This window comes from Babylonia areolata, chromosome 30, assembly GCF_041734735.1.
Source record: "Babylonia areolata isolate BAREFJ2019XMU chromosome 30, ASM4173473v1, whole genome shotgun sequence".
NCBI lineage: Eukaryota > Metazoa > Mollusca > Gastropoda > Neogastropoda > Buccinidae > Babylonia > Babylonia areolata.
In genome coordinates this window covers 17,713,220-17,728,065 of record NC_134905.1, presented here as the reverse complement: position 1 = coordinate 17,728,065, position 14,846 = coordinate 17,713,220, and the positions used below count along the sequence as shown (strand labels likewise).

At 41.9% G+C, this 14,846-nt stretch overlaps 1 protein-coding gene across 1 annotated transcript in view; it reads left to right on the top strand.

Annotated features, from left to right (window-relative positions):
* LOC143275458 (AP-1 complex subunit sigma-2-like) overlaps nt 1–14,342 on the top strand; it is a 15,713-nt gene extending 1,371 nt beyond the window's left edge. The window contains exons 2-5 of the mRNA XM_076579599.1: nt 1–124; nt 522–630; nt 4,995–5,132; nt 8,351–14,342. The exon at nt 1–124 is cut by the window's left edge and continues 55 nt beyond it. Coding sequence (XP_076435714.1) covers nt 1–124; nt 522–630; nt 4,995–5,132; nt 8,351–8,407 — 428 coding nt within the window. The 3' untranslated portion in view covers nt 8,408–14,342. The remainder of the gene's footprint in view (nt 125–521; nt 631–4,994; nt 5,133–8,350) is intronic.
* Nucleotides 14,343–14,846: the final 504 nt, after the last annotated feature.

Sequence of the window (14,846 nt, the reverse complement as noted above, 5' to 3'; positions counted from 1 at the left end):
TTGTGGCCTACACAGACAAACAAAAGAAGAAAACCATCCGTGAGCTGACCAGTCTGGTCCTGGCACGGAAACCCAAGATGTGCAGCTTTCTTGAGTGGAAGGACCTGAAGGTTGTGTACAAAAGGCAAGGAAAGATTTAGTTATTGTATCTGTTTGTAAATAACCACAGGCATTTGATTCTATTGAGTGGTCTTTTTTTTAATAAAAAAAGAAAAGAAAAAAAAGATTGTACCTGTTGTGTTGATAACCATATCTGATTATTGAGTGCAGCTGAAATTTATTTAAAAAAGATTTTTTCAAATAGTTTTTGTTTGATATTATCTGAAAGTGACATCCAATTTAGAGTTCATTTTTTTGTGCTACTTGTGATGAAGTTGATACTTAAAACACCATACTTTCAATATTAAATACACATGCACACACACTAGCTCACATACACACACAGAACATTATTAATCTGACAAGAAATGGTAAATGTGTAATTGTATGTGTGTGTGTGTGTGTGTGTGCTCTTTCTGCAGGTATGCCAGCCTGTTTTTCTGCTGTGCCGTAGAAACAGAGGACAATGAGCTACTGACCCTGGAGGTTATTCATCGTTATGTGGAGCTCCTGGACAAGTACTTTGGAAGTGTAAGTCACTAACTAATTGTGCAAGGAAGCGCCGCTGGTTTTTGTCTGAGAACATGTCGTTTCCAGTTTGTGCCTGTTTGTTAGTTTCTGACTGTAGGGTGTGGGCTGTATGCTAACTTTGTGTGTCACCTGGTGTGATGTGAATAGAAAAATACCTGTGTGAAAACATAGTATTTCCATTGTGTTCCCATTTAGTGTCTTTAAGTCTAACTGTTCATGCAGGCTTTGTTAACCGCTTGGGTGTCTCCTGGTGTGATATGAATGGGAAAACACCTGTGTGAGAAGATGTCACATCCATTTTGCACCTGTTGTCACATGTGTGTCTGACTGTACATGTAGGCTATATGTTAACTGCTTGTTTGTTGCACGGTGTTATGTGAATACCATCATGAATCATGCCAGACAAGACAGACAGGTGTGTACATGGATGTGTGTCAGCTTGTCAGTTTATCACTTCTGCCTGATGTTATTGTGTGTGTAGGGGTGTGTATGAAGGTGTGTTTGTGTGTGTAGGTATGTGCGTTTAGGTATGTGTGTGTGTTTGTGTGTATTAGTTTATCGCTTTACATGTATGACTGCTATGTTGATTATTGTGTATGTGTATAGGTGTGTGTGAAGGTGTGTTTTGTGTGTAGGTATGTGTGAAACTGTTAGGGTGTGTGTGTTCATGAAGGCATGTTGATAGATGTGTGTGTGTGTGTGTGCTTTAATACAGATGTATAAGTTTTTCCAGGCCGATTCATTGTTGCATATGTGGGTGTGGGGTGTGTGCATGTGTTCATGAAGATGTGTTGATAGTGTGTTGATAGATGTGTGCGTGTGTGTGTTTGCGCTTTAGTACAAATGCATTTATAAGTTTTCCCAGGCTGGTTCATGAATTTCTGAGCACGTGTGCATGCATGGTTTGTGTGTGTGTGTGTGTTAGAGAACAAGTCGCTGATGTTGCAAGTATATATTATATACTTTTAATTGACTTGGTGTTGAACAGTTGTGTGTGTGTGTTTGTTAGAGAACAAGTTTTAATCATGTTACAAGTAAGCATATTTTTAGTTGAAATTTTGTTTAACACTTTTGTGTGAAGAAGATTTTTTTTTTTTTTTGTCCACATTAGTCATTAGCAGCAAGAATAGTTTTCAGTTTATTCAATGGAGTTGTTCATTTGCATGCTGTAGATGTGTGGCGGGGGTGGATGAGTGATCATGTTTGTTGCCAGCAGGTGGGTGTGACATGTGTGACGGAATGTGTGTGTGTCTGATGGAGAGAGAGAGGAGAGGGGGAAGTGGGGGAGGGGCAGGTGGTTGTGAGGGGGAGGGAGAGATACAGTCTGTGCTGAGTGGCTCATAGTGATACTAGACTGGTTGATTCCTGGGCTGTTTCGCATACAGTTTCAGTTTCAGTTTCAGTAGCTCAAGGAGGCGTCACTGCATTCGGACAAATCCATATACGCTACACCACATCTGCCAAGCAGATGCCTGACCAGCAGCGTAACCCAACGCGCTTAGTCAGGCCTTGAGAAAAAAAAAGAAAAAAGAAAAAGGTGAATAAATAATATATAAGCTTACATAAATAAATAAATAAATAAATAATAATTATGATATAAAAAAAGGTAGTAGTAATGATAATAATAATAAAATAAAAATAATAATAAATAATATAATCGCATACAGTGGTGGCCTAGTGGTGATGTACCTGGCTAGGAAGTGAGTAACTTAAGCTAGGGTTCGAGTCCCCTGCACAGACCTGGATTTGTACTTCCCCCTTTACTAGGCCTTTAGTGGTGGTCGGTGTGCTAGTCATTTAAACGATTACAAAATAATAAAACAGGTCCTGTCTGCATCATGCTCCTAGCACAAAACTACCTCCGGCAGCATGTGCATTGTGCTCAGTAAAAGGAGCATGGTGACTGGTGTGAGGCAGTGGTAGAATAGAATAGAACAGAATAGAATATGTCTTTATTACCAAGTGTACCGGGGTCACAAGGAATATTGGGGGGGATAGTACATAACAAGATACGAACATAAATCGAAAATCATACACAAACACAGATACAGTAGAAATAAGATACATACAAGTGCATATCAATATAAAAACTTGTGCATACTCACACATGCACGCACTGCACACACACACACATGCTCACACACACGCATGCATGCATACACGCGCGCGCACACACACACACACACACACAACACGCATTTGAACAGAAGCTGCATATTACATGTGGATGGGGCTGATGACTAGATAATCAGCCTGATGCGGGTGATGTGTGTGTGTGTGATAGATGATGATTGTTGTGAGGCAGTTGAAGAGTCTACCTGATGTGGTTGATGTGTGTGTGTGTGATAGATGATGATTGTTGTGAGGCAGTGGTACAGTCTGCCTGATGTGGTTGATGTGTGTGTGTGATAGATAATGATTGTTGTGAGGCAGTTAAACAGTCTACCTGATGTGGTTGATGTGTGTGTGTGTGTGATAGATGATGACTGGTGTGAGGCAGTGGTACAGTCTGCCTGATGTGGATGATGTGTGTGTGTGTGTGTGTGTGTGTGTGTGTGATAGATGATGATTGTTGTGAGGCAGTTGAAGAGTCTGCCTGATGTGGTTGATGTGTGTGTGTGATAGATGATGATTGTTGTGAGGCAGTTGAAGAGTCTACCTGATGTGGTTGATGTGTGTGTGTGATAGATGATGATTGTTGTGAGGCAGTTGAAGAGTCTGCCTGATGTGGGTGATGTGTGTGTGTGTGATAGATGATGATTGTTGTGAGGCAGTGGTACAGTCTGCCTGATGTGGTTGATGTGTGTGTATGATAGATGATGATTGGTGTGAGGCAGTTGAAGAGTCTACCTGATGTGGTTGATGTGTGTGTGTGATAGATGATGATTGGTGTGAGGCAGTTGAACGGTCTACCTGATGCGGGTGATGTGTGTGTGTGATAGATGATGACTGGTGTGAGGCAGTGGTATAATCTGCCTGATGTGGGTGATGTGTGTGTGATAGATGATGGCTGGTGTGAGGCAGTGGTATAATCTGCCTGATGTGGTTGATGTGTGTGTGTGATAGATGATGATTGTTGTGAGGCAGTTGAAGAGTCTACCTGATGTGAGTGATGTGTGTGTGTGTGTGATAGATGATGATAGGTGTCAGGCAGTTGAAGAGTCTACCTGATGCAGGTGATGTGTGTGTGTGATAGATGATGATTGGTGTGAGGCAGTTGAAGAGTCTACCTGATGCAGGTGATGTGTGTGTGTGATAGCTGATGATTGGTGTGAGGCAGTGGTACAGTCTGCCTGATGTGGGTGATGTGTGTGATAGATGATGATTGGTGTGAGGCAGTGGTACAGTCTACCTGATGTGGTTGATGTGTGTGTGTGATAGATGATGATTGTTGTGAGGCAGTTGAAGAGTCTACCTGATGTGGTTGATGTGTGTGTGTGATAGATGATGACTGGTGTGAGGCAGTGGTATAATCTGCCTGATGTGGGTGATGTGTGTGTGATAGATGATGGCTGGTGTGAGGCAGTGGTATAATCTGCCTGATGTGGTTGATGTGTGTGTGTGATAGATGATGATTGTTGTGAGGCAGTTGAACAGTCTACGTGATGTGGGTGATGTGTGTGTGTGATAGATGATGATTGGTGTGAGGCAGTTGAACAGTCTACTGTGGTTGATGTGTGTGTGTGATAGATGATGATTGTTGTGAGGCAGTTGAACAGTCTACCTGATGCAGATGATGTGTGTGTGTGTGATAGATGATGATTGGTGTTAGGCAGTGGTATAATCTGTCTGATGTGGATGATGTATGTGTGTGGAGTGATGGGCGAGAGGTAATGCGTCCGCCTAGGAAGCGAGAGAATCTGAGCGCACTGGTTCGAATCCCATAGTCGCCAGTATTTTCTCCCTCTCAACTAGACCTTGAGTGATGGTTTGGACGCTAGTCATTCAGATGAGACAATAAACCGAGGTCCCATGTGCAGCATGCGCTTAGCGCACCTGAAAGAACCAACGACAACAAAAGGGTTGATCCTGGCAATGTTCTGTACAAAAATCCACTTAGATAGGAAAGCAAATAAAATGGCAGGCAAGAAAAAATATATCCCCCCCCCAAAATAAAATGAAATAAATAAATATATATAATTTTAAAAAAAAGGTGGCGCTCTCAGTGTAGCGACGTGCTTTCCCTGAGGAGAGCAGCCCAAATTTGACACAGAGAAATCTGTTGTGACCACAAAAAAAAAAGTAATACAATAATACAGTACAATACAATAGATGGTGATTGCTGTGAGGCAGTTGAACACTTTGCCTGATGTGGATGATGTATCAGCATTGTGTGTGTGTGTGTGTGAATGCTGTCCCTCCAGGTGTGTGAGCTGGACATCATCTTCAACTTTGAGAAGGCCTACTTCATGCTGGACGAGTTCATGCTGGGTGGGGAGGTGCAGGACAGCAGCAAGAAAAACGTGCTGCGCGCCATCAACGCTCAGGACCAGATGCAGGAGGTAGGGCTGATAGTGATGATGGCGAAGGTAATAATAATGTACATTTATGTAGCGCGCCCTTTCTCTCTCAGAGCTCCGGGTGCTTGGCATGAAAGAAAATATTGCAAATCACATGAATTGTTCATGGCCGCTCTTTCTCGAAACCCCTCCCTCCCCGCCCGCCCCACTCTCCCTCTCCCACTCTTTTTGTATCCAGACTGAGCTGACATGGATGGTGTTGGAGAAGAAGGAAGCTGAGAGTGCTTATTGATAGGTTTTAACTCTCTCCATACGAACGGCGAAAGAGACAACGTTAACAGCGTTTCACCCCAATTACCACCATCAAAATATTGCAAGCGGAAGGCTCTTATACTGAAGAGGTGAATGTTGACAAAGAATACCACAATTCTGACAACAGAGGCTAAAGGTTGGGTCACTGAGACACCCACTGGACATCCGAGGGGTCTATGTAGAGGAGAAGAGAGGGCTGGCCGTACTGAGTGAGTTAAAAAGATGAGATTTTAGTTACGAGTGAAAAGCAGAGATAGAATCAGGATTCAGATGCACGGATATGATGAGGAAGGTAGTTCCAGATATGAGGAGCAGCAAGGAAAAAAGAAACATGTTCACCACAGTGTCTTGTCTTGACACGAGGAAGTTTCATTTCAAAAGGTAACAGTCACAGGTAATGGTGATAATGACAATGATTATAATGATGATAATAATGATAATGAATATACCAGCGATAATGTTGATGCACAAAGCTCTTTGATGATAGTCACCCCCTCCTGGTTGCAGCTGAACCGTTAAGTGTCTGCTGTGTATCTTATTTGCCTCCTCTAGAAAAAAAAAAGTTTTTGTTTTGTTTTGTTTTTGCTGCCCCATCATCTGCACCGTTTCAGTGGCATTACTCCCACGCCGCTCATTTAGATTACCCCATACACAGCCACACCCGGGTTCGTCCGTCGCAGTTCCAGCGTCGGCAGTCCACAGGGAACCATCGATGTTAGGTCGCCAGGAGGCCACACACCAGAGGAGACCCTGTACTAACGACAATAATGGCTTAGTCGCGGAGCCAGACTGAGTGAGCGTCCCTCCCAGAGTGGAGACCGCCACCACGTCCCTCAAACAACAGCCCCCCATGAATCTGCCGACACTGACGACATTGACAGGACTCACCCCAAGCACGGAAGTGGAGGGGTATCAAAACTGAGGTCACCATGAGAGCAGGGCATGAAAGTCCACAGACTTTGAGACTACTTTGTTTGTATTGATGACAATGAAGGAGGAGGAGGATGACGATGATGATGACGGTCTAGTTTGGTTTGGGACTGTGTGACAAGGCTGTACTCTACTCTTCCTGTCATAATGATATCCCGGCGTTAACCAGGCCCGAGAGATACAGACACTTGCAGTGTTGGTCAGGTAATTAGAGCAACACACCCAAAGACGCATCCTTGAAGTGGTTGACACTCGACTGTGTGGTCCCAGTCTCCCCACAAAAAAAAGTTTTGTCACCTGATTTGTGACAAAAAGCGTGAAAACATAAAAACACGAGATTCCCGTCCATTGCCGATTCCTGCCAGTTGAACTACTGAAAGGACACTTCACAGACGTTCAAAGCCACACGCCCTTCCACACCCTCTGTGTGGCCTTTGACCTATTGTCTTGCACCACCCCTCTCCCTCTCCTTCCCCTCTTCCCAAGCTACTACACAAACATACTGCTCCTTCACGGTCAGTCATTGTCGCCCACTCGACGGGCGCAAAAGCTGAGTGGTTAAAAGCCTTGGACTTTCAATCTGAGGGTCCCGGGTTTGAATCTCGGTAACAGCGCCTGGTGGGTAAAGGGTGGAGATTTTTCCCCAATCTCCTAGGTCAACATAGTACATCTATATAGTACTTTCTAACATCTGAAAGCGCTTTCAATAACGCATCAGTCAGACACAAACCACACCAGAACACATGCACACTTACACACGCACACAAACATATACACACACAAATACACACACATATGCACACACTCACACATGCACATGCACGCACACACACACACACACACACATACACATGCACACAAAGATACACACACAAATACACAGACACACACACACACACACACACACACACACACACACTTGCTTGAAAGTCAATACACAGTACATGCTTGAAAGAAATAGATGTGGATGTATATATATAGTATGGGATGTTGTGCCTTTATCATGTAGAAATTGTTTGAAACGAAATGTTTTACATTTGTTGCGAAGGGTGTGACTTTGAGTGAGAGACTGTGACAGACTGGAGGAGGGGAGGCAGTGGTTTCCAGATTTGTACGGCTGAAGAGCTAACAGCTGCCGTGCTGTGTTCCTCTCTTCTGACTGTGAGAACACAAAAAGACTCCATCATCAGCAGGCTTAAAAAAAGAAAAAAAATTAACTACACATTTGTATTTGTATTTCTTTTTATCACAACAGATTTCTCTGTGTGAAATTCGGGCTGCTCTCCCCAGGGAGAGCGCGTCGCTACACTACAGCGCCACCCTTTTTTTTTTTTTTTTCCCCTGCGTGCAGTTTTATTTGTCGCAGTGGATTTTTCTACAGATTTTTGCCAGGAACAACCCTTTTGTTGCCGTGGGTTCTTTTACGTGCGCTAAGTGCATGCTGCACACAGGACCTCGGTTTATCGTCTCATCCGAAAGACTAGCGTCCAGACCACCACTCAAGGTCTAGTGGAGGGGGAGAAAATATCAGCGGCTGAGCCGTGATTCGAATCAGCGCGCTCAGATTCTCTCGCTTCCTAGGCGGACGCGTTACCTCTAGGCCATCACTCCACATACTTCACCATGACCCACTAGTGCAGACTCCGGCAGGGAGTCCGATTCCTGTCCTGTGCAAACAACTGTCCGCCTATGCGGAGAAAACGAGGAAGGTTCGTTTTTCTTTTCTTTCTTTAGAAGTGTATGGCTACAAGTCCCATGCTCACTCGCTTGCCGGAAAAAAGAGGGCGTTAGTCAGGGATGCACAGGGGAGGGAAACTACTTCGGGAGGTTATCGGCCGTAGCTACTTTCGTTTTCTCCGCATAGGTGGGTAGTAGTTTGCACAGGACAGGAATCGGACCCCTGCCAGAGTCTGCACTAGTGGGTCACGGTAAGTATGTTACTTAAACGTACTTTTAGGAAGAAAATTTCAAAACCATAGTGCTGACAGTATTTATACATGGTGTGTCTTTGTGTTCAGGATGCAGATGAGCCCAAGGGATTTCTGGAGGAGTTGGGCTTCACCGTCGGCAGTTAGTCACAGTCGGTACAGCTTGTCGTCAGCGCTACTGCCAGCCAGCCAGCCACCTGCAGGGAATTCAGTCACCTCGACAACACGTACCACCCTGCTTCATCGGATCACCACTACCATCATCATCATCATCATTGTCATTATCTTCAACAGCCACAGCAGCAGTCATCATCGTCATCACCATTATCTTCAACAGCCGCATCTTCTTCTTCTTCTTCTTCTTCTTCTGCGTTCGTGGGCTGCAACTCCCACGTTCACTCGCATGTACACGAGAGGGCTTTTACGTGCATGACCGTTTTTACCCCGCCATGTAGGCAGCCATACTCCGCTTCTCGGGGGTAACAGCCGCATCAGTCATCTTCATTATCTTCAACAGCTACAGAGTCATCATCATCATCATCATCATCATTGTCTTAAGCAGTCACAGCAACACTGCTATCAAACAGTTTCTATCGAAAAGACAGACATTGTCCACATGTTCAAACCGATCTGAAAGTCTGTAAAAATCTTCACAAACATTGGTTGCTTCTTGAGTGTCCTTAAAGCTTTGCTCATGATATTCGTTTGTATTATAGCGCTTCAGATAATACAGTTTAGTATAGTCTCTTCATGATAGCCCATCAAAACGTCACAAGTTCTTGTCAAATGTAGGCCATGTGTTATGTTTAGGTATGTCCATGTAAAATTGGATAGGACTTTTTAGAGAGACTAAAATGTTAAAATGGTGATTTATTACTGAAGAAATAATCAGATATAAGTGAGGTACAAGTCCGAGTTTGTTCACCCGTTCTAACCACCTGAAAGTCTTTTAGAGTGCCTTACACATAGTTACTGTTCACCCGTCCTTTTATGGCATTGTGATAATGGCACAAAGTATATGTGGTGCCTTTTGCTGATACACTAACTGATGCAAACTTCACTAACGACCACACTGTCTCACTGGCTTAAGCCACACTGTGTTACTGACACAGACCACACTGTTATTAACACAAACCACATAGTGTTACTGGCACAAACCACGCTGTGTTACTGATATAAACCACATTGTGTTACTGACACAAACCACACTGTGTTACTGACACAAACCACATTGTGTTACTGATACCAACCACACTGTTACTGGCACAAACCACATTGTGTTACTGACACAAACCACACTGTGTTACTGATACAAACCACACTGTGTTACTGACACAAGCCACACTGTTACTGGCACATACCACATTGTGTTACTGACACAAACCACATTGTTACTGATACCAGCCACACTGTGTTACTGACCCAGACCACACTGACACAAACCACACTGTGTTACTGACACAAACCACACTCTTACTGACACAACCCTGTGTTAGTACTGTTACTGACACAAACTACACTGTTACTGACACAAGCCACACTGTTACTGGTACAAACCACATTGTGTTACTGACACAAACCACATTGCTACTGATACCAGCCACACTGTGTTACTGACACAAACCACACACTGTTACTGACACAAACCACACTGTTACTGGTACAAACCACATTGTGTTACTGACACAAACCACATTGTGTTACTGATACCAGCCACACTGTGTTACTGACCCAGACAAACCACACTGTCACTGACACAGCACTGTTTACTGACACAAACCACACTTTGGCTGACGTCGTTTACTGACACAAACCACACTGTTACTGACACAAACCACACTGTGTTACTAGTAAACCACACTCTTACTGACACAAACCACATTTAATTACTGACACAAGTCACACTGTTATTGACTCAAACCTCATTGTATGTTTGATAAAGTAAAGAAGAAATAATACTTTTCTCAATGTTTCTCCCTTTTCTGCTCAAGTTTTGGCACAAGAGCACTGAAAAGCCATGCCTGTTTGTTGTTGTTGTTTTTTTCATTCAGTATTTGCCACAGTATACTGAGGTAAATGGATTGCCTTGTCTTTGAACCAGCTACACAAAGTTTTCTCTCCCATTGGTTTTTGATTTTTAACTGGCACACCCAATATGTCCGCTTTTTGTGCTTTGAAATCAGACCTGAAAACTTCTTCGAGCAGTGACTGAAAGTTTGATGGAAAATGCTGTGGTCTTGGAAAATAATGTCAGGTGTGCTTTCTGATCCACTGAAAAGTATACATGGACTTGGGTGGGAAATTGTTTCAAATATGCGGTCTGATCTGTTGAAAGTATATATATATATATAAGACTTTGGTGGGGGAAAAAAAAGTGTCAAGTATGCATTCTGATCCACTGAAAGGATGTTTGCAGGTGGAAAATGTGTCAGGTATTGCAGTCTGATCTACTGAAAGTATATATATATATATCAACTTTGGTGTGTACATTCCACAAACTGAATGGTGAAGAAAATAAGTTTTGTCATGACTGCTGACGAGGTATAATAATATATTATAATAATATAATAGTATTATGTGAAAGGAAACTTCATTGTTTCATGTGAAATCAAACTTCGTAGTTTTATGTGAAAAACTTCATAGTTTTTGTTGTTGTTTTTTTTGTGAAAGCAAATTTCATTGTTTTATGTGTAAGCAAACATCTACTTTTGTGTGAAAGCAGACTTCATAATATTACATGTAAGCAAACATCATAGTTTTATGTAAAAGTGAACTTCATACTTTTATGTGAACGTAAACTTCATACTTTTATGTGAAAGCAAGCATCATAGTTTTATGTGAAAATAAACTTCATACTTTTATGTGAAAGTAAACTTCATACTTTTATGTGAAATTAAACTCAGCAAGTGACTTGCTTCTTTAGTCAGAGTTGAGGAAAAAAAGATTTTGTAGATTAAAAAAAAAGAAAAAAAGAAAAAAGAAAAAAAAAAAAGCCGCAGAAGAGACCAAAATAATGCTTGTTATTTGCCTGTTCGTTCATGCTGGAGACAAAAGTCTTTTGGATGAGACGGTGAATGGAGAGCCTTCATCGCATATAGCTAAAAGAATTCACGGCAACAAAAGGGTTGTCCCTGGTAAAATTCTGTATAAAAATCGAATCATGGCTCAGCCGCCGATTAAAATATTATTTTCTCCCCCTCTACTAGACCTTGAGTGGTGGTCTGGATGCTAGTTATTCAGATGTGATGATAAACCGAGGTCCCGTGTGCAGCATGCACTTAGCGTACATAAAAGAACCCATGGCAACAAAAGGGTTGTTCCTGGCAAAATTCTGTAGAAAATCCACTTCGGTAGGAAAAACAAATAAAATTGCACGCAGGAAAAAACACAAAAAATTGGGTGGCGCTGTAGTGTAGCGATGCGCTCTCCCTGGGGAGAGCAGCCCGAATTTCACACAGAGAAATCTGTTGTGATAAAAAGCAATAGAAATACAAACACAAATATAAAAAAAAAATACATTTTGAATGTGAAACATAGACTTGGAGACAGAAAAAAATAATTAAGATAATTGTGCATAGTGGTGCTGCTCTGTGGCAGCATACACTCCCTGGGGAGAGTGGCCTGTATTTCACACTCAGAAATCTGTTGTGACTTTAAAAAAAAAAAAAAAAAAAAAAGGATACATTTAAATGCAGTACAAGACAAAATGCCTGCCCAGTAATGTAAATCATGATGTGTTTATTTGCAGAAAATGATAGATGTGTTTATCTATATATATGTAATATGTTAATTACTCTGCAGCTGATTGAAGGTTGTGCCATCTGACCATTGCTCGTGCCTGTGCTTCTTTGCATTATTTGATTGGTGATTGTTGATTGAATTGTGGTGATGATTTGATCATTGATTGTTGAGACTGACTTGTGATGATTTGATTGGTGATCGACTTGTGGTGATTTTTTTGAGCCTGTAAATTCATCTTATTTGTAATTTATTCTTCTAGAGGGTTGGCCTTAACGGTGGTAAAAATGTCATCTTAGAAATCAAGGTACTGGATGTTAATCATTTAGATGAGATGATAAACGGAGATCCTGTGTGCAGCATGTACATAGCTATACTGGCGTACATAAAAGAACCCATGGCAACAAGAGAGTTGTATCTGGAAAAAAAAATTAATGAAATCCACTCTGGTGCATGTGTGTGCTTGCCCATAGGTGTGACGCGCGCATTATTCTGTGTTTGTAAAATGCTTAAGACTTAGGTCTGTGACTGAAGATAGGCACGATGTATAGTTTGTTAACTCTCTCCATACAAACGGCGAAAGAGACGACGTTAACTGTGTTTCACCCCAATTACCACCATCAAAATATTGCAAGCGGAAGGCTCTTATACTGAAGAGGTGAATGTTGACAAAGAACACCACAATTCTGACGACGGAAGCTAAAGGTTGGGTCATTGAGACACCCACTGGACATCCGAGGGGTCTGTGTAGAGGAGAAAAGAGGACTGGCCATACTGAGTGAGTTAATGACATAGAATAGCAGTGAATGGCTACTGAAAATGGATATCAGTCAACAATTAATAGATTTTTTATGACGTGGAATACCAGTGAATGACTGCATAAAAGACCTTTAATGATGTAGAATGCCAATGAATGTCCTTCCATTTGATTGAATGACTAGCTGCTCTGATCTTTTCCACAGCTCCTGTAGCATTTAACATTGTTTTCATTTACTGGGACATTAAGCAGTCAACCTTTCCATCAATCGATCGGGTGGGGGGGCGAGGGGGTAAAGCACACTTCATAAAATTTATCATTTTAGAAATCATAGATTCTGTAAAAAGACATTGATAGCTACACTGTGTAAATTTATATTTAAAGATTCATAGATTTTAATGAAGTACAACAGCTATGTTGTATAGATTTTTCATTTCAGAATTCACAGTTAGTTGTATTTTTAATTTAAAAAAAAAGAAAGAAAAGAAAAGAAAAAATACAAATAACAGCTGCATTGTATGTCAGATAGCTGTATTTTATAAAAGGACAACAGCTGCGTTGTAATTTGTATGTTCAGCATGTGCTTGGATCAAATAGATTTGCTGCATGCTTTATAATGTTTCTTTCCTTGATGATGTCTTTACATGGATTGCGTGAGACATAAGTGAACTGGTTCCTTTAACGACTGTGGTCATCACCCTTTTAACTTTTTTTTGTGTGTGTGTGTGTGTCATCTTTGACTGGTTTTAACTCTCTCCATACGAACGGCGAAAGAGACGACGTTAACAGCGTTTCACCCCAATTACCATCATCAAAATATTGCAAGCGGAAGGCTCTTATACTGAAGAGGTGAATGTTGACAAAGAATACCACAATTCTAACGACGGAAGCTAAAGGTTGGGTCATTCAGACACCCACTGGACATCCGAGGGGTCTGTGTAGAGGAGAAGAGAGGACTGGCCGTACTGAGTGAGTTAAGAACTGATGTCCCTCTTGGATTGCCAGGGGGTCTTTCAGTATAAATTGCATCACGGCCTTCTGGAAATTCTGTGCTAGAAATTTCCTCTTTTCTGTTCTTTCTTTATTTCTGACGGGCGCAATAGCCGAGTGGTTAAAGCGTTGGACTGTTAATCTGAGGGTTCCGGGTTCGAATCACGGTGATGGCGCCTGGTGGGTAAAGGGTGGAGATTTTTACGTTCTCCCAGGTCAACATATGTGCAGACCTGCTAGTGCCTGAACCCCCTTCGTGTGTATATGCAAGCAGAAGATCAAATACGCACGTTAAAGATCCTGTAATCTATGTCAGCGTTCGGTGGGTTATGGAAACAAGAACATACCCAGCATGCACACCCCCGAAAACGGAGTATGGCTGCCTACATGGCGGGGTAGAAACGGTCATACACGTAAAAGCCCACTCGTGTGCATACGAGTGAACGTGGGAGTTGCAGCCCACGAACGCAGAAGAAGAAGAAGAATTTCTGCCCTTTTTTTTTTCTTCCTTCACTGTTGTCTCCTTTTTCTGCCTTCCCAGTCCATTCCCCTTTTCCGTTTTTTTTTTGGTTTTTTTTTCAAGCAAGCCTTGTTACGTTTTTTGGGTATTTTTTTCTCTGTTCCACAGTCTGTGATCTGTTTTGCATAAATGTAGATGGTTTATTAATGTATTGTTAAACCTGGGCTGATTGGGTGTGCTTCTGACATTTCTCGTTACTTTGTTCTTTGCTTTTTTTTGTTGATTATTTGTTTGTTGTATTGTTTGTGCTTTGAGATTGTATTGGTTCCTTGTGTATTTTTTTGGCGTTCATCTTATTGTAATATTCTTTTAGGGTTGGCCTTACCCGATGTAAAAGCATTGAAACAGGTACTGATGTTCTTAGAGGAATCGGTAGTGCTGCTGGGTATAGTTACTGGCTTCATAAAAGAACCGATGGATTACAGGATTTATCTGGATAAATTTGATCTTCTGCTTGTGTTTGCCCAAGGTGGGTTCTGGCATTATCTGGTTTTGCAACTATGTTGTCTGTGCGAAGATGCCGTGTAATGAACTCTCCCATTACCAACAAGCGACGTTCTACTTTTTTCTAATCTGAAACA